The 27,320-nt window shown below is 35.8% G+C and overlaps 1 protein-coding gene across 4 annotated transcripts in view; it reads left to right on the top strand.

Annotated features, from left to right (window-relative positions):
• ASB3 (ankyrin repeat and SOCS box containing 3) overlaps nt 1-21,604 on the top strand; it is a 108,101-nt gene extending 86,497 nt beyond the window's left edge. For all 4 annotated transcript variants that reach the window (XM_041754488.1, XM_041754489.1, XM_041754487.1 and 1 more), the window contains exons 8-10: nt 2,056-2,313; nt 7,638-7,771; nt 19,758-21,604. In XM_041754488.1, coding sequence (XP_041610422.1) covers nt 2,056-2,313; nt 7,638-7,771; nt 19,758-19,963 — 598 coding nt within the window. In that variant the 3' untranslated portion in view covers nt 19,964-21,604. The remainder of the gene's footprint in view (nt 1-2,055; nt 2,314-7,637; nt 7,772-19,757) is intronic.
• Nucleotides 21,605-27,320: the final 5,716 nt, after the last annotated feature.

Raw genomic sequence — 27,320 nt, 5'->3', positions numbered from 1 at the left:
TTTTTTTTAAATTTATAGTTGTTTAAAATAGCATTAATGTCAGTTTCAAAGGGAGAATGATTTGTTTTCATTTGCTTGAGAGAGAGAGAATAGTGAGAAGGGAGGAAGGGAGAGAGAGAGAGAGAGAGACAGAGACAGAGAGAGAGCACAGAGGGAGAAGGAGAAGCAGACTGCCCTCTGAGCAGAGAACCCAACTCAGGGCTCAATCTCAGGACCCTGGGATCATGACTTGAGCTGAAGGCAGACACTTAACTGACTAAGCCACCCAGGTGCCCCAGGAGAATGATTTTATAACATTTTTTCTTTGACAGTTGTGTACAAAGTAAACATACTTTTTATTGAGCTTTGTTATAGTTAAAATTGTAGCATAAACAGTTTTTAAAATATGGTCACACAGCCATCATGATTGCAGTTTTTAATGATTATATCATATTCTGTATTTATCCACTCCTCTGTTAAACATTTAGGTAATTTCTTTTTAAAGTCTGTTACAGATAACACTATTGTTAACATTGTACAGATAGGATATAATATCAAAATATCATTTTGATTTTGTCTTGTATAAATTCCCAAGATTTATATTTATTCTATTTTATTTATTTATTTTTTAAAGTAGGTTCCACTCCCAACATGGGGCTTGAACTTGACCATGAGATCAAGAGTTGCATGCTCTACTGACTAACCCAGCCGTGCACCCCCATTATGTTTTATTCTAATTTAATTTGTTTTATTTTAATTAACTTAATGTTAACTTACTTTACATATGATTTTATTTTGGAAATACTATATAGTTCTGTGTGCCAGAAAGGTGAAGTAACTTGTTCAGAGTTCCATAGATAGTATATAGCTGAGCTTGTGCCCCTTGTAATTGCTGTTATGTCTTTTGATGTATCTTGCCAGTTAGCTCTCTCAGAAAAGGGTCACACTTATTTTCAGTTAGTTTAACCACACCTTACTAGTATTGGATGATACATTAAAAAAAAAAAAACCCAACTAACCAATTGAATAGATATAAAACAATGTACTTTTATTCTGTAAAAGTACTTGATAAAGATGATTAATTTAAAAATACAAAGCTGTAAGTTAAATTTTTGTTCATAAAAAAAGTCTTTCTTGTTTTTATCATTATAAACTTAAAAGAGAAATTAAGACTCTTGCTAAAAGATATGATATCTGGGAGATTCCTATAACAAGCCCTCTGTCTTTTAAGGCCTGATGACTTTGTTAATTAATTTTGCTTCCAAGTATTTTGTTGTAGATATTTAATCATACAAAAATCCCACAATTTGGGGAGAGTTTTCTATTAGTCAATGATAATTTTTAAAATTCTCTACTTAAGATGAATGTTTTAAATTCTAAGGGCACTACCTGTTCATAGTCAAAAACCATGCAGGAGGGTGTAAATTAAAAAGTAAAATTCCCCCTTACCCTTAGTCCCCATTCAGTAGACACATGAAGGGTTGCAGGATGAGAGGTCCCAAAAGTATCACTTTGGCATAAGATTATTTTGAGTTAAAAGAATAAAACCTAGCAGATGCAAGAAAAACTCTGTTTCCCCCATAACTGCCTAATTTTACATTGGAAAGGAGAGCCTGCAACAAGAAGGGAACTATTGTCAGAGACTCCCCTTTACCAAAGGAACTCATCTGCATAATAGGACCACTTGTTTTTTCAAACCCCTTATTTTACCTTCCTGCTAATTGTATCCTCAGGCCCAACCCCTCTTAGCTCATATAAGGTCATGCCTCCTTGTCTTTGGAATTTCATGTCTATGTGGATTCTCCAAACCTACGCCTGTTGAATTTGATTTTTTTCTTGTTAATCTTTCTCATGTCAGTTTCATTCTAAGTCCAACTAGAAGGACCTTAGAGGAAGGTCTTCCTCTGCGACACACATCACAGCATTCTGGTATTCCATCTGCCATTTATTTTCCAGCTGTAAGTGCTAGTAACTCTTGGTAAGAATTATTTTATGCAAAAGTCTAACTTCTCTCTTTTTCTTCTTTTTTTTGTTTTTGTTTTTGTTTTTGTTTTTGTTTTTGTTTTTGTGGTGGAGCTGCGAATTTTTTGGGATTGTGAATATTCTTTTGAAATATGGAGCCCAACTAAATGAACTTCATTTGGCATACTGCTTAAAGTATGAGAAGTTTTCAGTGTTCCGCTACTTTTTAAAGAAAGGTTGCCCATTGGCACCATGGAACCATATTTCCGAATTTATAAGTCATGCAGTTAAAGCACAGATAAAATACAAGGAATGGCTACCATCTCTCCTGCTTGCTGGATTTGACCCACTGAATCTGCTATGCCCTTCATGGTAAGAAATCCTACCATAGCGAAACTTTTCCTTTTTGAGTAAATATACTGCCTTCCATTTTCCCCAGTGTCTTAAGATCCCCATGTTGTTGGTGTGTGTGTGTGTGTGTGTGTGTGTGTGTTTTGGCATGATGGCTAGGTTGGGGTGAAGAAATTGGGGTCTGCTGATAGTGAGATTGAATCTTAGAGTCCTAAAAAAAGCTGCAAGTTGACTGGAAGGGAGTAGAAAAGGATGGATTATTTGGAGAGGGCTGTTTTTTCTAATTCATCTCTCATGCTCTTAAAAATGCCTATGACAAAATGGTTTTAGCTGTTTTGGAGATTTCTGTTGTCCCTTAGTCTACTAGAGTGAATACTCTTGTCCTGTAGCATCTTGTCTATTTGAACTTGGTCTTCCATTATAAATACTGATTTCTGAAGTAGCTGATGATATTTGAAAGTTGAGTCAGGATTTTTCTTGGGTAGGGAGCGGATACTGTTTCTGCCAGCCTCCAGCTTTTGCAGAAGTTTTAAGTGTCTAAATGGGACTGAGAACATATTGTAGCAGTGAAAAAACTCTGCTGGCCTGATAATTCAAGTCAAATGAGAAAATAGAATAAAAGTCTCCAGGAAAATAGAGGACCGTGGGTATTTTATAAAAAAAAATGAAACATCTAGATGGCTTCATTTTTGTGCCTCAAACACTATCATTCACTAAAATAATGTTTAGTCAAATACTAGATTTTGCATTTCACCAGAAAAGTACTTTGATATCTTGTTACTTGAGTTTTTCATTAGAAAAGAAGTCCTCTTTGGGGTTCATGCAGGCAACATGAGTGTTCTCTACTGGTATGTTTAGTTTGCATTTCTGAGGACTCCATCTTTCATTTGGTGGCTTCTCTATCTTCATATGATGAGCAGGTCTGTATTTGGCAGGATCCCACTATCTCACCTTTTTATTACACCTGCCAATATATGGAATTCAGGAATTTTTACTAAGTAGAGGTTTTATGTGCTTAGGGTTATCATCCCTTATGATATTGAATGTTTCAGATACGTCGTTTGTAAGGAAAAACAGCTTTCTGGTAGGTTGTTTGAGGAACATAAAAATAAAAGCAAAGTTTGGAAACTTACACTGATTCCCATTTTACTTTTTGTTTGTACCTTACAACAGATTGAGTACTTGATTGTATTTACTCCTTTTCCCACTAGCTGATTAATACGTAGTTGTCAGATACTCATTGTTGCAATTCTCTCTAAATCTTTTCAATAAAAGTTCATAGAAATCCATTGTATTTTTTAGATAATTGAATGAAATATAAAGATTATTGACAGTTCATTGAGGAGTCACTGATCTTTAAAAGTTATTTGTATATGCTTATTTGTCTTAAACCCCTTTACATGTGCATGTGGGTGCATGTGCGCACACACACACCACTGAGATAGAAATACTTGCTAAGGACTGCCATATCTAGGTAATAAAGTTATGTAAATACCCTTAACTATTAGCATAGTGAATTTTATGGTTGTGTCAGTTGCCACTCACCATTCTAGGATTTACTCCCCAACTGCTGCTATAAATCCAGGCCAGCATGTGGGGTAGCTGTGGACAGTCCTGACAGTGTGTCCCTGTTTCTCTGTCACCCAGCTTGGTGCTTGTCCTCAGGGCACACACTCTCTTCTCAGCAATACTCTTTGTGTTCCTCACTGAAGCTACTAACTGGACTCTGTTACTGGTTCATTACTTTTAGCCTTCACACTTGCTTCTGGTTTCTGGTTTATTTCTTTCTTTAACCAGCACTTAGAAAACTGCCTGACACAGTAGGCCCTATTTTAAGTTTGTTACTGTATTAACTCTTTAATATAAAATACATTAGATACTGTTATCCTGGGCACCCCGGGTGGCTCAGCGGTTTAGCACAGCCTTCGGCCCAGGGTGTGATCCTGGGAACCCGGGATTGAGTCCCGCATCGGGCTCCCTGCATGGAGCCTGCTTCTCCCTCTGCCTGTGTCTGTGCCTCTCTCTCTGTCTCTCATGAATAAATACATAAAATGTTTTAAAAAAAAAAAAAAAAAAGATACTGTTATCCTTATTTTAGAGAGAAGGTAATTGAAGCCCAGAGTGTTTAACATACTTGCTCAAGCTCACACAGCTAGTTAGTAGTAGAGCTTAGGTTTGAACCTAGGCTGACCTGTAGTGTGACTCAAGTCTGTCTAACTACTGTGCTGTACTGCCTTAGTCCTATGTGTCCACATGGATACTGTAGTTAACATCACCTAATTTCAGCTACCTTACTCCCTTGCTTATCCTTGGGGGGCTGGATACGTGCCAACTTTTCTTGCTCCTTCCTATTCCTAAATTAGGAAGAACCTGTGCAGGGAAAAAAATTATACCTTGTCTCTTTTCCTTTCCTCCTCAGCTGACCACGTGGACTGCTGGAAGGAGAGGAAATTATTTAGCTTTATTCTACTGGAAGGCTTTGTAAAATATACTCTTCCATCCCCAGTCCTGATACAGGACCCTCCCTCTCTCCATGTGAATAGTCTGTTTAAGAATTTGTCTATTATATGGGGTACCAGGGTGGCTTAGTTGGTTAAGTGCCCTACTCTTGATGTAGGCTCAGTTCATTATCTCAGGGCCATGATCTCAGGGTCGTGAGTTGGAATCCCGCTTTGGACTCTGGGGACTCCGTGCTAGGTGTGGAGCCTGCTTAAGATCCCCTCTCTCCCTCTCCCTCTGCTATCCACAGCCCCCCCCCCCCCCGCCCCCAGGTGGTGCTCTCTTTCTCTCTAAAAGAAAAAAAAGAATTTTTGTGTTATATTTATTGTTATATTTCTTTAAAAAAATTTTTTTTATTGGAGTTCAATTTGCCAACATATAGCATAACACCCAGTGCTCATTCTGCCAAGTGCCCCCCTCAGTGCTATTGTTATATTTCTGTGTGCAGTATTCATTGAGTGTGTTAGGACAGAAAAGAGTTGAGAACCAGTAAACTACAAATTATTTTGAAGTAAATTGTAAAACATTCAACTATCTCAACTGAGAATGCCAGTTGCATATATTTTACTCCAAAGCAATAACTTTAGTCACTTTGTATTCATTAGAAAAATACAATGGAAAATTTCACTTTAGCAATGAAAATGCTTAACGTGGTCAAAGTTTGACCTTTTGTTCACTGATATTTTATTGAATGGATAAAGCTAGTGTTTATGCTGAATATGATAAATGTTTTACTTTCTTTGATCAAATTTACATTCAAAGAGCTGTTACAAGAAAAATTCTCCCATAAAAATTCCAATATGTTGTTAAAGTGGATTTTGGTTGTATCTTATTTATATCACATGTAAGTCTGTTGCTTAATCTTTGTCATGTAAATTATAAATGTCTTCCTAGTATTCCTCGCCTTAAACAGTTTTAAAAAATGTATCTGGCTGAATAATTGCCTGTCACAATATAATCTACAGAGTTGAAATATTTTTCAACTTTTAAATGCAGGACTAGGTATGCCCCCCCACCCCTGCCCAAACGTAATAGGTGAATAATAGAAAGTAAATGTCATCTGTGCATTTAGTTGATTAACTGTCACTCGTTTATGATTGTACAACTACTTTGTACAATGTAATGGTCAATGTAGTACAGTAACAATACATTTTTAGTGGCATTATCAGCATGGGTAGAATAACTCACCATTATATTAACTAAAGCTGTATAAGCAGATTTATTTCTCATATGTGTGTTTAGATAACTGCATAAAAATGACTTTGTTTTTGGTCACAGTGAGACTTAAAGCACACTTACGCAGAAAAATGAAACCATTAAAAAAGAATAAGGAGCCAGAATTAAGTAACCTTTGGTGCAGGGTGCTAGGAAGGCAAAGAGATTGTTTGCCTTTGAGTATATTTTATCATTTTATTTATTCTCAGGATTTCCTGATAAGTTGTGATTTCACTGAGAGCTTCCCAAGAAGTAAAATGTTTACCAAAAGCTTTTATGCTATATACTTAAAGCTCTTTCTTATATATATTTGCATATTGGAGTATTAAGTATTTGAGAAATAATTTTCATCCTCTTTAATCAGTCATTTCTAGGATAGTTTGACTCTGAATTACAAGAAGTGAGTTATCTTTGAGATGACAAGTTGAGAGTATTACTCAATTTCTTTCCTTTCTTTACCCCTTTCTTTAGTCCTTACCAGTAATGTCTTCCAAACAGCCTTCGAAAGAATTTCTGAAATAATTACCAGAGGCCCTATTCTATTTTTCTTCAAACAATGTGATATACGGTAGGGGAATATCTAGTTGAGTACAAGATGGGTAATCTTTTTAGGATTTGGAGTTCCCTTTAAGATGGGTAATCTTGTTAGGTTTTAGAGTTCCCTTTAACTCCATGTGTACGATGTTTTAAGCCCAATCAAAAATACAATACTGAAGATTTCAGACCCAGTTCTGGTAATATCAGATATTTGTGTAACGTTTTTAAAAGTATGTTTACTATATTGTTTCATATTATTTTCACAAATAGTCCCCTGAAATAGGCAAGTTAAATATTATTCTCATTTTCGAGACCTTGATCTAGGGCTTAAAGAATTTAGGCAACATGTCTGTAAGTAGTAGAGGTACTATTAAGAACCAGAACTTTTCTTAGACCAGTGCCCTGTCCAGTAAGGTTCAAGGGCTTATAAAATTTGGGGGAGTCTCTTTTGGCTAGATTGGTAGGAAAATTTGATATTATTTTGAAAAAATAGAGGGAGAACTGTTTGTCTTGAACACCTTTTAGTACTTAAAGTCAAAACTTATTCTGGTACATCTTTTAGAGTCTATAGTGGGGAAGGTTCCTACAATGGCACAATTGTACATCCCTGGAAATTGGACAGAAACAAGCCATCTCTCCCATATGCTAAATTTAGGGGTAACTTTGGGTGTTTGGCCTTTATCCTTTTGGGGCTGATAAATTATGTGTCTGTGAAGATGACCAGTCTAGGTTCAGCAAGATGGTTCAAGTGGGAGAAGATAATGGCAAATCCACTGATGACACTGGTGCTGAATCTATTTTTCTTAGCACTGTTGCTGAGGAATGAGAGGGAAAGTTCCTGTCCTCTGCAAGAGTAGAGATTCTCTGATCATCTACTGCACAGCTGTACACAGAATCAATTCATTTTCTTGTAGGAACCTGTAGATGATTATTCATATCCATTCAACTTGCCTCCAGTTACACAGATATTTTCTATGCCCCAGTTTTCGCTCTTGTCCTTCTATACTGCAATGTTGTAAGAATAGTTATGTGGTATTTATTTTCAAGATGAACCCTTTTGTGTTTAACAATGTGTTACCATCTTGCCAATACAGGATTGACTCAGTCAGTGATGATACCCTTATCTTCACTTTGGAGTTTACCAATTGGAGGAGGCTTCCTCCAACTGTTGAAAAGATGCTCTCCACTCGTGCCTCAAGCTCTTCTTGGGCTCTGCAGCAACATATTGGTAAGAAAGTACAATTTTAAACCGTTTCACTGCTTTTTTCTTTTTCTCTAGCTATAATTTTCAGTGATCAGAATCATTGGAGAATGTATATTAAATTGGGCATCATTTGCATTTTCTTTATGTGGGGAAAGAAAGGGCTGTGGTAGTGGTGGTGGGGGATCACAGTGATTTTCTTTAACAAAAATCATATCAGGTTTGTTAAGTTTAGTCTAAGGAATGTATAATGAAAAACAATTATTTACTGATATTTTTATTTAATGGTATAATTTTATTTCTAGTAAGGATTATGTAAACAAAAGTGAGTCCTAATAATGTTGTTAGTAAATATTTAGTTTGTGATCAGAAAAATGCTTAACTTAATTTTCCTTTTAGGAGTGTGTGTGGATTTGTGTTCTCTCCTTAATAATTTATCAACTCTAAAAGAAAGTATTACCATCTTTTATTTATACCTGTTCTTACTGAATGCATGTCAGTGTGTTGGTGTAACTATCAAGGTGAGCTTGGTGAAAATTCTGTGAATTGATTGATACTTTAAATGACTTTTAAAACAAATTCTCAACTTACTCTCACTAAAATTTTTTAAGCTAGTTTAAAAAAAAGGATACAATAGAAGATTTTATACAAGGAAACCAGTTTATACAAGGAAACCAGTTTAAACATAATATACTGCAAAGTATTCCTATTCATTTATTCAGATTTATTTTACTTTATATTTTGTTAACCAGATTATATGTAGTAAATTAGGAAAATTATTTCTTCACTGCTATTTTTGCATGAAATGTAGCTCTTCATAAAACACGTTGAATAGGTTTTTAACAAGGGAACTTATGCATATGTAGAAATGTGTCTTGTAATTTCTTGGAAAATTACATTTAAGTAAATTTTCTCAATCAAAAAACAGACATTCAGGAAAATATGCTCTTGAACTGAGGTGTATTCAGACTCTTAGAGAGTTTTCTATTGAAGAAAAAAAGTAATCTGTTTGGAGCCTGAGTCTTTTCATATATAATTTCTTTAATAATGTTGGAAAACTCACTAGCATTTAATTATTATTATTATTTTTAAAGATTTTATTTATTTATTCATGAGAGACACACAGAGAGAGGCAGAGACACAGGCAGAGGGAGAAGCAGGCTCATGCAGGAAGCCCAATGTGGAACTCGATCCTGGGACTCCAGGATCACACTCTGGGCTGAAGGCAGGCACTAAACTGCTGAGCCACCCAGGGATCCTCCTAGCATTTAATTCTTAATGTTGAGAATTGCATCTTCTTTTACTAATTATGTATCTGAAATAGAGAACAAGTATCTATTCAAAATAGACTATAGGACAATGAATTTGGGAACAAAAGTCAGATGAGGGAGCATATGCCAAATGGGAAAATTATTGCAGTGTATCAATTAGTAAAGATATGTGACTGTTTACTCTGAAGACTTTAACATATGGCAGGTTTGTCCAGATGAAGGTAAAAATTGTACATGAGTACATTACCCTGCAGTAGACTAAATCCATCAAGGGCTTCTTATTTAATTAGGTACTAGGTAGAATTTGTATAGGATAATAATCATCATCTCTTAAGAGGATTTTATTTTGGCTCCAGGTTTGCAAAAGTCTTTCTGAGAGGTGCCAATGTAGCTAATGGCCTGTTTCTCTAGCCAAGACCTCTTTTCTTGGTTCCATTCCCATATACCCAACTGCCTTTTGTACATCTCCATTTGGTATTCCATATTTTGATATACCCAAAATTTGAACTTGTCATTTTTTTCCTACTATTCCTGCTGTTCCTTCTGTATCCTGGTTTGGGAAGTGGAATGGTTTTGGGAGTGTTATTGATCCAGAGTGTGAGTTATTCTTGGCAGCTCTTTGTTACTTGTTTTATTAATAGCAGTGATGCTCAACAGGAGTGATTTTGCCCCTGATATTTGACAATGGTTGCCAGTGTTTTTTGGTTATCACAACTGGTAAAGGGGGCTTTTGCCATTTAGAGAGTAGAGGCAGCAGATGCTGGTAAACATGCCACAATGTGCAGGACAGCCCACCATGAAAAAGAATTTTCTGGCCTTAAGTGTCAGTAGTGCTGAATTTGAGGAACTCTGATTTACATCATCTCTTGGGTTGTCTGGTTTTAGGAAGGCCTATTAATTCATATCATGGAAAGCCTTTTTTTTTTTTTTTAATTTATTTATTTATGATAGTCATACAGAGAGAAAGAGAGAGGCAGAGACACAGGCAGAGGGAGAAGCAGGCTCCATGCGCCGGGAGCCTGATGTGGGATTCGATCCCGGGTCTCCAGGATCGCGCCCTGGGCCAAAGGCAGGCGCCAAACCGCTGCGCCACCCAGGGATCCCCTTTTTTTTTTTTTTAAACATTTTATTTATTCATTCATGAGAGACACACAGAGAGAGAGAGAGAGAGAGGCAGAGACACAGGGTGAGGGAGAAGCAGGCTCCATGCACCGAGCATGACGTGAGACTCGATCCCAGGTCTCCAGGATCACGCCCTGGGCTGAAGGCAACGCTAAACCCCTGGGCCACTGCTGCGCCACTGGGGCTGCCCCATGGAAAGCCTTTTAACTCTGTTCTAATTGCAAACTGCTTAGGAAAAGCTTGCTTTCTTCCTCCTAGTTATATTGATCTTTCAAGATATACTTAATTGGTTCCTCTTCTGGAATCAAAAGACAATGGGAGCCATTACAATGTTGGATTTTAAGTAAGGCTGAGGAAAAGATATGCGCATCTACTTAGTTGTCTGAATTTCCAATAAGATTATGCATCTCTTCCTTTTTGTAGTTTAAGGCTCTCTCTCGATACACACAGCTTTCCTTTTTTTCTTCAGTTTTCAGGACACTCCATTTCTTTTTTCTTTTTTTCAAGTAGGCTCCATGCCCAGAATGGACCCCAACATGGGGCTTGAACTCACAGCCCTGAGATCAAGACCTTAGCTGAGACTGAGTCGAACACTTACCCAACTAAGCCACCCAGGCACCCTGACACTCTGTTTCTGTATATTGGTTATCTTTATTTGAATCTTGAGCTGCAGGATTTCTGATGAGCAGAAGCATGGCCAAGGTTTAACACCAATGAGAGTGAGTCCAAAAGAACAACTCTTTGACTACCTCTCAAATATATGACAGTCTTGCTTTTATCTACTTTCTCCAATAACTTATCATAGGAGTAGAAACTACTTTGTCAATATATTTCTTTAAATTTTTTGGAAAAGATGCTTCTTGCATTCTACAACTATTAGCAAGCCCCAAGATAATTTTAGATGTGTAGCTCCTTAGGTATACCAGTGTCTATTCCAAGGAAAGAATTTTCTCCATTTTTTTTTAAGTCCCTTTTCAAGACTTTGAGATGCTATGTATGGTCGAAATTCTCATCTCATTTCCTTACCTTTTTCTGTCATAAGGAAACAGTAGCTTGCCTTGGTAGTTTATAAGTAAAAAAGACAGCTAGTCCCTTGCTGCTCATCTTTTAATAATGAAGTCAGATTTGTCTTCAAAAAGTTGTTTTGCATCAGTAAGGAAATGTATACCAGGTAAAATTTACTGAATGCAGCTTTAATGACAATTTTTTAAAATCATGTGTCTTATATACACACCTCTTAGAAACATCATTTTAACCGTATAGTAGTAGACTTCTTAAAAAATTCGCTAATGCCCGGTCAGCTGTCCAAGATAAAGTAAGTCTAAGTAATTAAATTCTTAGGGATAAAAGCTCTTGGCTTTAGTTCATCCCCCCTTTAATGATCAAATATGTACAATTTTATCCAAAGTATTACATGAATCTAGATTCTACAAAGGATCTAAAAGGTCCCCAGGAAACTCTCTTTATTCATTTCAGTGTTCTTCTGCTTTGTTCTAAAAAGGATTTAAAGTCGTTTATACATGTAGATTATCACAAAATAGTAAAACAGAAGTTAAAAGTGGAAGCAAAAGAAAAATGAAAAGTGAAAGTGGAGATGGATATAAAATGAAGTCAGGGAAAGCATGTAGCATGGTAATCTGAAACTTGTCTCTGGACAGGCTATATGTTTGGCTCTGACTATACTCTCTAGTCATTGACACTACGTTACAGAGTTCATAATATAAAATAAACTTATTGTTCAGAGGTATAGATACTTTTGGATATTGTCTAGACAATATCTTGACAGCCATGGTTTCTTGGGACTTGACTTTACCAGTTTTCAATGTGGGCTCTTGCTATTGTACCAAACTATAATTCAGTAACAGTAGTTCTTAAGAGATCAGTACATTATCATCTAGGTATTGAGATGTCTGTTGCTCTGACTTGACCAGGCCTGGATTTATAATATATGGAGGAGTGGATGACCTATATGCACTTTTTCAGTTCTCTCTAAATATTCTATCTTCCAACTCAATTTCTTTAAAAAATGTTATTTATTTAGTCTCTACACCCTGTATGGGGCTTGAACTCATGACCCCAAGATCAAGAGTCACAGGCTCTTCTGACTGAATGAACCAGCCAGGCACTTCTCAACTCAATTTTTAATAGTAGTAGTTAGTAATGAATCAAAAATTATGCTGCCTAAGAAGTATCAGAGTACAGCTATTTTGTATTGCAGGTTGAGTTGAGAACATATTTTTAAGAGATAGTTGAGCTTCAAAGTAAAAGCAAAACAAAAATGGAAAATAAAGGTTGATTTGTGATAGGTTAAGTGTTCTATTTGTGAAACCCAAAGAACATTATGAGGACTCTTTGCTAAATATGGTAGGCTGAGCAAGTGTCCATAACCAGAGTTTCCTTTGAAATTTTGAGCAGTGCTCGTAGTTTGGAGCAATGCTCCTTCCTCATGTACTCTTCATGATAAACCACTACAATAAGTATACCAAACTGACTATATGTAGCATCTTATTTTAAGAGATTGTTATATTTACAGTTAAAAAATTGAAGAATAACCACCAGAAACAATTTTTTTTAGCAGTAGTTGATCTATATAATCCTTTCTGGTAATAATTTTCCCCCCAGCTTTATTGAGATGTAATTGGCATATAACATTGGTAAGTTCGAAGTATACCTTTATGGTAATAATTAACTAGCATTCCAGTTGTCTACTCAAGTCATTTCTAGTTTAAGGTGTAATAAAATGTATCTAGTTTTAAAAGAATATTTTTCTGTTATCTATAGCAAGAATATGTATCTTGTGCAAAAGGTAAATCTCGTATCTTAAAGATACATCTTTTAAGATGTATCTTTTTTTTTTTAAGTTTACTTATTTATTTACTTTTAGTTGTGTGTACATCCAACATGGAGCTTGAACTCCTGACTCTGCACTACTGACTGAGCCAGCCAGATGCCCCTCAGGATGTATCTTCTATATCATTAAGTTACTTGTTAAAAAGATGGGAGGTGTGGCACAACACATTTCAGGCTAATGGGGAGTTTACTCCTCTGCTGCTTTGACTCTTATGGTAGTGATATGGTTCAGGTTTTGCGTGGACATAAGGCCAAGTAAAATGGTTAAAGATTTGAGCTCTGGAATTAAATAGACACACCTCCACTACTTTCTAACTATAGAGAAGTTACTTATATCTCTGGTTTCTTCAATTAAAAGAAGGGATAATAATAATAGAACCTGCCTCACATAATTTTTACAACAGATTTTGTCATTGTGGCAGAGACAGATCTCAGTTAACAGAGTTCTGATTCATTTTCCTCTTCCTTGAAACACAGGAAGACTGAATTATCTAGCCTCGATTATCCAGTGAATGGTGTAAGTGGTCAGAGGTCATTGGGTGAGCTCTCTATGCTCTCACTTCTTTTGCTGAGGAAATGTGAAAGCCACATTGGAGATGGTAGTGACACAAGGTGGAAGTAACCTGAAATACTTGTCATTTCCGGCACCTACGCTGGAGCATCACCTGGCCCCAGGAGGATTTTGCTTGAGAAAGAAATAAACCTTTGTTGTGTTAAGATACTGGTTTTAGGATTCATATGCTATCACAGTACAACATAGCGTGTAACCCAGTTTACCATAACTAAGTCTTATTTGAGTCCATGCCCAAGAAAAGGTCAATAAAAGCTACAAATCATGTGGTAGTGTACTTGGTAATGAGTATTTATACAAATGCTGTGTGGTGGAATAGTTAACTAAAACTCACCTGCTGCTTATTTTATATACTTACTTGCAAAATCCCAACTTGTATTTTTCTGATAAGATGTTCAGTAAATTGAAAGGTCTCTAAATTTGGTAGGAATCAGGAACGTATGTGGAGTACAGAGTTGCCCTTTCAAAACTACAGGAAAAATGGTGTATTGTTTCTAGTCACAGGGGCTGTGCTCATAGAATCATAGCTCAATATTTGGTGAGACTCAGAAGCCACTATTCACAGTGGTTTTTAACTCTAGAGGAATTTCCTCCGGTTTGAGGCATTATCACCAAGAACCCCAACAGTAATTGCCTTTCATCTTGAAAAATTAAACATGTGATCTTCTGTTTATAGAAACTTGACCTCCAAGATTCCAGCCCTATTATTGGCCTTCATAACTAGCAGAATCATGCCTTGATTAACAGTGTCCTATAGCCTGCCCTTATTGTTAGATTTAAGAGCCAGACTTAGTTTTGGGTTTTTTTTTTTTTATGAGAAATTTATAGTTTAACTTAAAATTTTAACAAGATTCCATCTGCCCATATATAATTTTAGCTTCACACAGCCTCTTAGAATCCAAGTGTAGCTTCACATAGCTTCTTACTAATCCATGTGGCTGTGTGTGTGTGTGTGTGTGTGTGTGTGTGTGTGTGTGTGTGGTGGGTAATTCTTAACTAGATACTAATGGGTTGTAGCCATAGTTGCTGAAACATTTTGCCATTAAAACTGTTTTGATGTTGTCAGTAGTCTGTTGGTAAGCTAAGAGAGGAGAAAATATTGCCCTAGAGCAATTAAAACAGAATTTTTAAAGGCATTCTAAATATCAGATCACCAATATTATTTGAAAGACCATCTTACTACTCCTAGATATGTACTGCATTGGATTTGTGTGCAGGTAGACCCTGGGGACAGGGATGTCCCAATTAAAACAAAAAAATTTTTTTCTAGATGCAAAATATCTATTTTAAGGTAGAAAGGCAATTAGAATAGAAGCTTTAGCTCTTGATAGCTTATTCATTTGAGAACTTTTAATCACTCAATTTGTAATTTTGGTTAGTTCCAAATATGGACCATAGGCAGAAGTCTTCAGTGAAGAGAAGCTATCATGTATTTCTATGGGCGGACTTTTACAAATCTTGCTGTTTATATCCATTAATTCCCTGGTGAGTGGATTCTTTAATTACATGTCAGCTGTGTATTAGGCAAAATGAATGAAGAAATAAAGTGAGTATAGTTCTTTTAGTACAATGGCCAAAGGGAATGATGCAAAGTCATGGCAGAGAGGCTTGAACATATTTTACAGATTAGGGGATCTCAGTTTGTAAAAACAACATTAAAGATTTGGTTAGATAAAAATGATTATTTATGTAATCCACAAAGCCAGAGAGAGATGGGATTAGCCTCAAATAGGCCATTTCTTTGAGAAGAAGAGAGATGAAGATGGAGTGATTCGAGATAAGTTTGTAGTTGGAGAACTAGGCCCTCAGAGAGAGAGAGTGCCCCAAAGACCTCCTATTTCACTTTGAAGATTTAAGAATCAAATCTATTTTGATTGCTCTGGCTAAACCGCTGAGCCACCAGGGCTGCCCTCATGTCCATTTTATAGATAGATAAGGCATTATGCCCATGTTACAGAGGAAGAACTCAAGGTCAGAGTACTTAAATGACTTGTCCAAGGTCATACAACTTGTTAATAGTGGCTTCTCAACTCCACACAGATTTTTTTACCCTATGGTGCTCTTTCCTTTCATTCTGTTTATTGTTGTTCTACTGGTCATTCTCCATGTTTTGATTTCCTGCCCTAATCTTTCATTTATTTTTCAGAACCCTCAGGAAATTGCTTTCTGTATGTTGTTTAGAGGTTTTGGCTGTAATCAGTAAGAGAGAGAGAGAGAGACTGTACTAGTAAATTAAGAAAGACTTGCAACAAAGAACAACCAGAAAAACAATATATTAATGTTAGAAATATAAATTGTACTAGATACCCCAGAAGTCAAATGAATACATTTGATATGGAAAGCCATGCAGAAGAACCATCAAAATATGGTCTAGGCAGATGGATCATTTGAATATTGGCATGAGGGCAGGCTAGAGATGATTGGTTGTGGAAAACATAGATAGTGGGTCTGTATGTTCTAGTTCAGTGCTATAGGAAAGTTGGCATTAATGAGCATAATGAATTAAGAATTGTAGGGTTTAGTTTTATCATTTTTCATCTTAATGAAACTTCATGTAACATGTAGCCTTCTATTTTGATTGCTCTGTCAGTATATACAATAAAATGAACAAAACTGAAGAATTCCGTATAGGAATGAAAAGTTAAAGGTTGCTTGTCTGCTAATAGGTCTATAGATAAGCTAGGTTTAACATGCTAAATTGAATATGATTGGGTCAGAAAAGTGACTTTAAATTATAGCACGATTTCAGACATGATTTTCTAGGCTACCAATCAGTGCCATAATCCCAGTGCCATAATCCCAATCAGTTAAATCCCAATATTTAACAGATTAAAATCTGGTTTTAACAGGTTTTCATTAAGTACATTTTTATATACATACAACTTCTGGGCTATTTCATATTATAAATTCAAGTCATGGCTTAATCTTTTCAGCCTCGTGGCAACACATCTGGAAATACTATGCATCACTGAAACTTTCATAGGAATTTTGTGAGCTTTAAAATACTGCATATAGGGATCCCTGGGTGGCGCAGCGGTTTGGCACCTGCCTTTGGCCCAGGGCGCGATCCTGGAGACCTGGGATCGAGTCCCACGTCGGGCTCCCGGTGCATGGAGCCTGCTTCTCCCTCTGCCTGTGTCTCTGCCTCTCTCTCTCTCTCTCTCTCTCTCTGTGACTATAATACATAAAAAAAATAAAATAATAAAATAAAATAAAATAAAATAAAATAAAATAAAATAAAATACTGCATATATGATTATAAAGTTCCATAAAGGGAACTTTATGATCATATATGATTATAAACTTTATAATGCCAGTATTCACTGGCATATTAAACTAAGATGGCACTGAGGGGTATATTATTGTCTATGTTAATAATCTACAAATGAAAGACTCCCTTCAGTTCAAGTGAATATAGTTCTTCCCTCTAACTGTTCGCGATGCCATTGATCTATTGTGCTCACAGGAGAAAAACCAAAATGGTACAATTAAAATTGTAACCAATGTCAACAAGTAACTATCCTCCTTTTTTGGGGGTATTATGAAATGGAAAGATCTTCTGAAACTTAGAATGGTTCCAGTGGCTTAGAAGGTGTTAGAGAATTATTTGGGGCTTTTCACACTTTAAGGAATCCTAGACTTTGAGTTAAATCGTTTAGGTCTAAAATCAGCTTTATTGTTGATGTACAGTGTCAACATGGGCAAGTTACTTAAACTTTTCATAGCAAGTGTGGCTTTGACCACAAGATGACTAAATAGCCTCATATTATATATATATATATATAATATATAAATATAAAAAATATAAATATATATATATATATATATATATAAATAAATGGCTTGCTTAGTTTTAATGATGGTGCTACAATGGTGTAGTCAGATGGCCTGGAAAAGCTTGTTGGCACTGCAGGAGGCTGTGGGGCAGCCAGAGGAGCTCTCCTCAGCCAGAGGAGTTTGTAAGTCATTGTCATCTGGCAAGTCAGAGATGCTGGAGAGGCATTAGGAATCCTTTCACCTCAAGTGGGCCTCTCTCTTCCAGGTTGTACAGCCATCCTTTATCTTCCTTCTGAGTGTGTACTAATTATCTGTTAACAAGAAAGCAGAATGAAGAGATTTCAAGTGAACAAGATGCACAAACTGCAACTGAATATAAGTAAAAATTCTTTTAACCAACCTCAGTGTAACTCACCTACTCCAATTTTGTCACTTCCTCTGTCAATCCCATCTGACCATGCCTGTGGTGTGCTTAGTGTTTGCAGCTGATAGGATACTTTCTAGTATGCTGACATACTTGTGTTCCTACCAGCTGAGTTGTGTGCTTACTAAGAATCAGCTATACTTGTTTCTAAAGCTTTTATGACATTTGTGCATACCCAGTGACATTAGGACCAATTATTGTTCCTGGTCTCACTGGGTAAGAAGGCTTCTTTATTACGTCATAGTTCAACATAGGTAACCTACTCATTGAAGTTGAACCCACTTACTCATTTGGGAAACTGTGGGCGTTTGTAGTTTGGGCAAGCTTCTTCTATGCATTCTTGCTTATCTCTGTGTTGCTCCCCCTACCTGTGTATCTTAGAAGTGAGAAAAGAATTCTTTAAGTTTGCAGGATAGGGTAAAATTTAAACAAGATATAGATATGGAAACACTGCAAATAAATGTTTTATGTATTGTAGATGCTACAGTCTTAATATTTATAATGGGGAGTCCATGAGTCATGGTTTGAGAAAATTCTAAGGTTTTCTTAGATTCAGGTTTATGTACAAAATCCTAGAACTAAAAAAAAAAAAAAAAAAAAAAAATCCTAGAACTCCTTTGCTTTTCTTATTTGGCATTTTGAAAAACTGTGGTTTGAGGAGTTTCCCTCACTCTTACTAAACTAAACTAAAGCCAATATGCTTAAACAAAAATGTTAGATTTCTTAGACTAATAAAAAACTAGATTTGAGGGATCCCTGGGTGGCGCAGCGGTTTGGCGCCTGCCTTTGGCCCAGGGCGCGATCCTGGAGACCCGGGATCGAATCCCATATCGGGCTCCGGTGCATGGAGCCTGCTTCTCCCTCCGCCTGTGTCTCTGCCTCTCTCTCTCTCTGTGACTATCATAAATAAATTAAAAAAAAAACTAGATTTGATTCACATAAAACCAATAGTTGTTTTTAGTACTCTCAGTTTCTGTGGACATCAGCTTCTTTTGTTAATGCTTCTCGTCTTAGAAAATGAAATAATAGCTTATGATTCTTAATAAAGTACATCTGTATTGTCCTTTAATTAGCAATTAGCTTTTGGCAGCTGTAGTTTTAAGTGTATATGCATGCTTTGGTGTAATATGCACTTGAGTTTGAATCCTGATGCTACCATGTACAAGGTGTATAACCTTTGGAAAGTTACTTAAACCTCCTTAAACCTGTTTTCTTACCTCTATATGAACATGATAATACATACCTCATAGGGTTAATGAAGATAAAAAGATAATGTATGTGAAATGTATGGGCATGTGGCACAGTAGGTACTCAGTAAGTGCTCCTTTTCTATCAGTTTTAAATTTTCATTCTAAGTCATGGATAAAAAGAGGAAACTTACATAAATTACTCATGCACCTAATGTGGTTGGTCTAGAGACTCTTTGCAATGAAACAGAGTAAGAGGGATATAGTATTTGCTGCTGTAAGTTTCTATCATTTCTAAAATTATTTCGTCCATTTCTTAAGTACCAACTGGTATTGCTGCATCTTTAGAATATGAAAATTTAGTTTTATGTGGCCCTGAATACTTTCATTGTGTGACGAGAGAGGAGAGAGAGAATGAGAGAGAGGAACCAGGTAAAGGCTGTAAGAAAAATAAAAGGAATAGGGGCAGCCCGAGTGGCTCAGCGGTTTAGCGTGGCCTTCAGCCTGGGGCCTGATCCTAGAGTTCCGGGATCGAGTCCCACGTCGGGCTCCCTTCATGGGGCCTGCTTCTCCCTCTGCCTGTGTCTCTGCCTCTCTCTCTCTCTCTCTCTCTGTGTCTTTCATGAATAAATAAATAAATAAAATCTTAAAAAAAAAGGAATAAATAAAATTTGTTGTGGTCATCCCCACCTAACAAACCTTTTAAAAGTAATCTAAGTGACATATGCTTTCTCTTTTACCACAAAGAATTGGAAAGTTTTAAAAAAGAATATTAAAAAAAAATTCATCTTTCCTTTTTTTTTTTCTCCAGCCTCTGTTCCGTCCCTTGCCCACCTTTGTCGTTTGGAAATTCGGTCCAGTCTAAAACCAGAACACCTACGATCTGACAGTTTTATCTGTCAGTTGCCACTTCCTAGAAGCCTCCATAATTATTTGCTCTATGCAGAGGTTCTGAGGATGAATGAAGTTCCAGAATTGGCAGTTATTCAAGATGGAGAAATCAGTGAAGCTACTTAATGCAGCTCATGTCTTACTCTGAAAACCACCAAAACGAAGAGCCATGCAATACAAATTCTTCATGATTTTATAGTCATAAAAGATGATTTTTGTTGGTTAGGTTTTGGGTGGGGGGGCAGTAGTTTAATGCAAATGTTTACAATTGGGCTTTCTGATTAAAAAAAAATACTGTAAACTTCACTTATGTTACTCTGTTGCAGATTCATCACCAGCACATTTTTATGTTGTAGATTCATTTACCTAACCATTTTCTGCTTTATTCTGTTAATGAACTGCAATGCTGCTTCTAGTGCTAACCATGGCATATTTCCGCCTATGATTCAGTGTTTGCCTAGGGCTAGGAGCTTAGAATGAAATGCATTAAACTTCCCTGGAAGTGTACACACAGTGGGGTTGAATCTATTACTGTTACTATTATTTTATCTGGGGTTGAGCATCTTTTATGTTTATAAAAAATATTTTACATTCCATTCTCATTTCTTAATTCAGTCAGTTTTATGAAGAATTTCTACTCACTGGCTTTTCACAGATAAACTCAGGGGAGAATTTTTTTTTTTAAGAAAATAGAAAATGAATAATTTTGCTGTTGTTGGTCCCCCCCCCCCCCCCCCAATTCCTTGGTACTCTCTTTGGCTAAAAGAAACTCCCATTTCTGCAAAAACAAGAACAGACTTAAACTCAAAAATAGGCTCAGTTGAAAATAATTAGGTCAGTATTGAAATAAAGGAGCATTTTACCACATTTAGAATACTGATCAGGACATTTCTGTGGCAACCATCTTTAAAGAAAGAAAGCTATATATTTCTGTCATTTAGTATCAAATAAAACATTCGAGCTCCATTCAGCGTCCAAATCTGAGCACAGCTTTGATCATAAGAAGCAAAGATTGCCAGTTATATTAATATTATACTGTTCTTCCTTTTGATTATCTAGATAGGTTATCAAGTAGTCCTTGGTCCTATGAAATAAAGAATAGACCTCAGAATCCTAAGTTAATGAAACACCACCTCATTGGTTTTACAGTTGCTCAATATGAATCTATGGCCAGAGAGGACTAAACACTGGATCAGCTGAGCTATGGTAAGATGTTGTTGGGGACCAGCCTTAAAAGAAAGTTTTTGAAAGCGTTACTATTATGATAGACAGTTAGGAATTGGGTCCACAGGAGGGCAAGGCTTCTGTCCTAATGGGATCTTGTGGTTTGAAATAGATGGGAGTGTCAGCCAGGTCTATCCCTACTAGGCCTTTGTTATTTGATAACAGCAGTGATGAAGACAGACCAAATGATGGAAGCATTGTTAAGGTCCAGAGACTGAACTTGGTCCAGATTAGAGCTATAGTTGCTGCCTGTGAGTGGAGATAGTGTTTGAATGTGGGTATACAGCAGAAATAAGTGTAAATATGGAACACCAGTTGGAAATTCTGATACTTAATAAAGAAATTCCAAGAATATATATACTATGTAGTAATTTCTAAGTGTTGTTTTAATCTTTATTTTTCCAAATCCTAGGTCTCCAATTTTTAACATAAACTGGTTTATCATTAGGGCCAAATACACATAGAATGTTTACATTTGACAGTGAGTCTTCTCATGTGTTTTTGTTCATGTTCAATGTATAATAAAAATTAAACTATCCATAACATCATTGAGCTCTTGTTCTTAAGAATCTGAAAATGGGTATTTCAGAGACATTTAAAAGCCATATTTAAGACATAAATAACTTTATTTGCTGTATACCACATATATTTCTTTTAGACTGCTTTATAATAAAATATTTATGGCATTTATGACTTACAGCAAGGATTCGGTGAGAAATCTGAAAGTATCTATGGGTAGTGAGTTACAGTTACAACTTCTGATCAAAATGATGCCTCTGGTTATTGTGAACCATAAACCCTGCCTATATGCCTAATGGTGCTTTAATACTCTCCATTTTTATTTTTTATTATTATTTTAAAAATATTTGTGCTGTTGTTTTTAATACTCTCATTTTAAAGTCACAGTGAGCTTCCTGAAGAACTTTGTGGTACTTATTACTAGAGCAAGACACAGATCAGTTAGTAACAGTTGTCAAGATTTCACATGCACACATCCCTACCCAGATCCTGTGTTATCCTTTATTTCCTGTTGGTCCTTCCTGTCATAGGATATTTTTTTGTGATCATTTGATGGAACAGTGGTAACCTGAACATTGTTTATTTCTAACTCTCCTTTTTTGCCAAGTAGCAAGTGTCTTGATATGTACCTTTCTTGATGGCCCTAGTTCCCAGAGATGAGTTACACTCCTCTTGTGTTCCATGACCATCCACCTATGTCAGTGGTAATCCTTAATAGACAGCCAGAGTGTCATATTTATATCACATGACCAGTGAGTACCTCTAACTTTAAATCTGTTCTTTCCACCTACGTCTATCTGTAAACCTACGTGAAAATTGTTATGTTTTATAGATTTTCAAGTGTTATGTTAGGTATAGCTTGAAAACATTAGTATTTTTGACTGATTACTCCCTAAAATTTATAATTTTCTTGCTCCTCAAAAATGTATCTTGAATAATAACTAGTACAAATGTAAATATCCATGTCTTCTCTGAAATAGTAAACTTGGCAATTCCATGAACATGGGATATAGAAAGAAGTTGAGAAAATCCATCTAAAAGTTTGCCTTTCACTTTTATACTCCTCTGTATTCTTAGAGGTATATTCCCCTGATTATATTCATTAGTCATAGAAATATTGTTTGAGAAGGAGCTCTGCAATTTTTATTAGCAGGTGCCTTAGTGCTATTGTGGAAAGATTTGAAGTTGCTAGTGAAGTTGCTAGTGATGTGGCCATTTTCAGTTTTATGAGCCAAGTGTTTTATTTTTTATTATTATTATTTTAAAATGTTTATTTGAGAGAGAGCATAAGCAGAGGGGAAGGGCAGGAGAAGAGGGAAAAGCAAGCTCTCCACTGAGCAGGGAGCCCGATATGGGACATCATTCCAGGACCGGGGGACCACAACCTGACCCCAAAGGCAGATGCTTAATCAACTTAGCCACCCAGGCTCCCTATGATCAAGTGTTTTAGGTCTAACAATTTAGGAGAATAACCAGTAAAACTACACTGCTGTCTTCCAATTTCAGGAGTTCATCCTTTGTATAAAGCAAATGTAGACTCTGCCCACTGGCTTCATCCAAATATCCAATTTAAAGAGTTTCTCGAAGCTAAAGGAATTTCTAGAGCTTTTCCTGTGAGCTGAGACATAATAATAGTACCATGTGTACTATTAATTCCCCTGAATTTCTTGTCCTAGAGCACTTTCCTCCTCCTCTTTTATACCAGGCAGCCGGTCACATATAACTGAGTATCAAGACTAATATGTAGAAGAGAGCTAGCTTACTCATGATTCTATGTGACCTAGGGTAGTTAGCTGAAAGATAATTAAGAGTGGGTATACCTGCATCACAAAAGGAGTATGATATTTTATTTAGAGCAATTGTTGGATCGCTGTGTCTACACTTAAACATTCTCTCTAGGAGATAATAAGTCTGGGCCCATGTTTGAAGGTGTAGAGACTATCATGATAGTTTTATAAACACTTTTTTTCTTCTCTTTACCCTTTTCCATTTTTTACAAAACATTTAGTGAAAATTCATTTTGTGTATTCATTCTGTGTAACATTTAGTGAATATTCTTCTGTGTAACTATTGTGATTTCCTGTTTTGCTTTCTCTTTGTTTTTCTCTGAGGCTAAATTAATCCTCATTTGTATTTGTTATTATTATTATTAAATTACAGGTAGCCATTGAAATACAGTACTTCATAGTAAGTAACCTTTTTTGTTGGAGTTGATAAAAACCTGTGGTTTTAATGAGAGGGAACTAATGCATCATATTTTTGTGAAATTTTGGTGGAAAAATACAGGTAATTTTTAAGATGTAATTTATTTGAGAGAGAGTATGAGCATGGGGAGGGGCAGAGGGAGAGGGAGAGGGAGAGAGAATCTCCAGCAGACTCCTCATTGAACGCAGAGCCTGACGTGGGATGTGGGGCTTGATTTCACAACCCTGAGATCATGACCTAAGCTGAAACCAAGAGTTGGATGCATAACCAAACTGAGCCACCCAGGTGTCCTGAAAAATAAAGTTTTTATTTGCGACCACATGTCAGTAATTTATACTGAGAGGCCAGTCTGAATTATATTTTTTATGGAAACATATACTTTGAAACATACTTGGGGTGTCGATTTTAAGTCTGTTTTCTGCAGTTGTTTTAGTGATAAGACATTTAAAATTTTTTTTATTTTTTTAGTCATTTAAATTTTAAATAAAAGGCCAACTGTTACCCTCTCCCCAAGCTAGTAAAAATCTTAAAAAAAAATTCTTACGCAATAATAACAATAGCACATTTAGTTGTTTCACTTTAAAAGAAAAAGATATTTTAAAACTAGAAAGAAGAGGGAAGAAGGGAGATAGAGCCATAGTTTTATCATCTGGACCCAATATTAATGTTAACCTATATATTAGAATATTTTCTTTCTCTCAGGCTTTTAAAAAATCTGTACACATGTTTGAGGATGTTTTTTTCCTCCCATAGATAAAATCAAGCCACTGCTACAGTTTTGTACCTGATCAAGCCTTTTGTTTGTCATGTTAATGATACCTGTGGCCAAGCTCAAGCCATGAGTTATCACAAATTATGAATTGGTAAGAGTGAGAAATAATGAGAAATTTCTGGGTTGATTATTTTCCTAGCACATCTGGATAAAGCAAATAATCCCTCTCAGCTACTTGGAGAGGAGAGTGGAGGAGAGACCATTGTAAACCTGCATTAGTCATCTGGTTTCAACCCAGATAGTCCTGTAGTTGCTTATCTTTTTTGTGAACTCTACTATAACTATGTATGCTATCTATTTTTAATGAAGAAATTTAAAATACTATTGTTGCAGTAAAGACTTGTGTCTGTATGGTTTTCCTGTCTCTTGGTTTCTTTCTCATGCATAGCACTAATAGATGAAGCAGAACAGGTGGTAATTGCCATTGGCGCGCTGAGACTTGTGAGTAGCATCTGTTTATGTCTCTTTTACTATCAAATGGTTAGCATAACCTTCTCTTCACTGCTTTCCTATGTGGATGATAAAAGTCTATCATGAGTCATTATAAGGTGCTAATTTACACTCTTTCTAACATGATGGAATAGGTGAAGAAGAAAGTCCATCTGGTGACTAAATATGACTATGATTTGAATCAAACAATTAAAAAGAAGGCATAATACTTCTGAGCGTATTATAGAATATTGGATCAAAAAGTATGTGCCAAATATATCAATTCCAAGCTGGAGTAGTTCCATAATTAGATGCATTAATTAGCAATGTGTACTCTATATTTCCATTTTGACACTTAAAAGTATTTACTTTGTTTTACAGAAAACATTCAAATTCCTATGGTCTTCATCTTGCTTTGTAATTATTTGGTTTTATTAAGCCCACTTTTAAATGTCATGGTGTGGTATTTGTGCATGTTGATGCAAGTGCAAACTTACTCTTTTTTATCCTTTTATTATGGAAAATTTCAAGCATAGAGAAAAATAGAGAATTGTATAATGAACTTCCATGTTCCCATCACTCAGCTTTAATAATGACCAACTCATGCCCACTCTTATTTCCTTTTCCCCACCAGTTCCTTCTCTCCCATAGCCATTTTGAAGCAAATTCCAAATGTATCATCTATTAATATTTTAGTATGTATCTCTAGAAGTCAGGGATTCCCTTTTAAAAACATAACTATAATACCATCATTACACCTTTCTAAAAAGCCCAGTGATTTTTTAATATCAAATATCCTGTCAGTATTTACATGTTTTTAATTGTACTGTAACTTTTTAAATGGTTTGCTTAAATATCCAAAAATATCACTGTGATGTGATTCTTTTTTCACTGAAATTCTTTGGTTGAAGACAGGTTATTTTCCCATAGACTTTTCCACAGTTTGGATTTTGCTGATTATAACCCTTCGCTGTCATTTAACCCCATGCTGTTTTTTATTGTATTAGTTATATATTCCTGTGTAATACATTGCCTCAAAACTTTCTTTTCAATAATCGATTCTCCAATATCCTTTAAAGATGATCACTAAGTCATTTTTTTAATATTAATATAGCGTGGACTTTTGATATGTTCTAATCCATTGCAGCTATTACCCTTAAATTGCCGTTCAAGTTGGTCCATCTTTAGCTAGTATTTAAGTGGTCTTTGATAGCTTTTTTTTTTTTTTTTTGCTTTCTGATAATAAGATATTCCAGTTTTATCTTGTACATTTCTTTCCTCGGACCTGGAATTGGCCGTTTACCCAAAGACCTTTGTTTCTGTGGAAATGGTATTGTATAGACTTCAGTATGTGTTATGTGCACACACTCATGCACATGCACACAGTAATCTTGGCATTAGGGGTGTTCCTTTCTACTGGTTTGATCACTGTTCAGTGAGCAGAGCTAAGAAGTATACATTCTGTTCATGTTCTTTATATTGATAATTCAAATTCAAGAATACATTTTAAAAATTCAACTTCAGTGATCTTAAAACTATATATTTCCTTTCTTCATGAGAGACACAGAGAGAGAAAGGCAGACACACGGGCAGAGGGAGAAGCAGGCTCCCTGCAGGGAGCTTGACATGGGACTCCATCCTGGGACTCCAGGATCACGCCCTGGGCCGAAGGCAGATGCTAAACCACTGAGCCACCCAGGCGTCATATATTTCCTTTCTTATATGCCAAATATCCTACTTCTCAATGACACTACAGTTGCCCATTTATTTTATACAAAATTAATACAATAGTTTCAGAATAGCAATTTCTACACTACCATCAGTAATATTAGTGTAAACAGTTTAAAAATTCTATCTGCCCCAATTCTTTTTGTTATTTAGGTATATGTCACAGTAGGTGTACAAATTGCTATGTTTCCAACTTACTTGAGTGCAAAGGATCATGTGTTTTATTTTTATTTTGTCTTTTAGGAATTTTTAAAATGTAATTTTGCCTTATGAGAAATATTTACATGATTTAAAGTTAAATGTACAGAAAAAAGTATAGTCAAAGAAATGTGACTTCTATCTTCTGTTCATCGTATTTCCTCCCTCTCCCATAAGAAAAGACTTTTTAAAAATAATTTATAGCTTATTTTAAAATTCATTTTAAATGTAAGCATATATTTTCAAAGCCCCTTTCCTAAGATAGGCAAAAGAATAGTATACACAGCTTTTTCCATCTTGCTTTTTTTCAAGTAGCATAATCTGAATATTAATAATAAAAAGAAATGAGGATAGACTTTATATTTTTATAGCAAATGTGCTGATATACCAAAGGTTATTCAGTCTTTC

The sequence above is a fragment of the Vulpes lagopus genome, chromosome 5 (genome assembly GCF_018345385.1).
Source record: "Vulpes lagopus strain Blue_001 chromosome 5, ASM1834538v1, whole genome shotgun sequence".
NCBI lineage: Eukaryota > Metazoa > Chordata > Mammalia > Carnivora > Canidae > Vulpes > Vulpes lagopus.
This window is presented reverse-complemented; position numbering and strand designations above follow the sequence as displayed.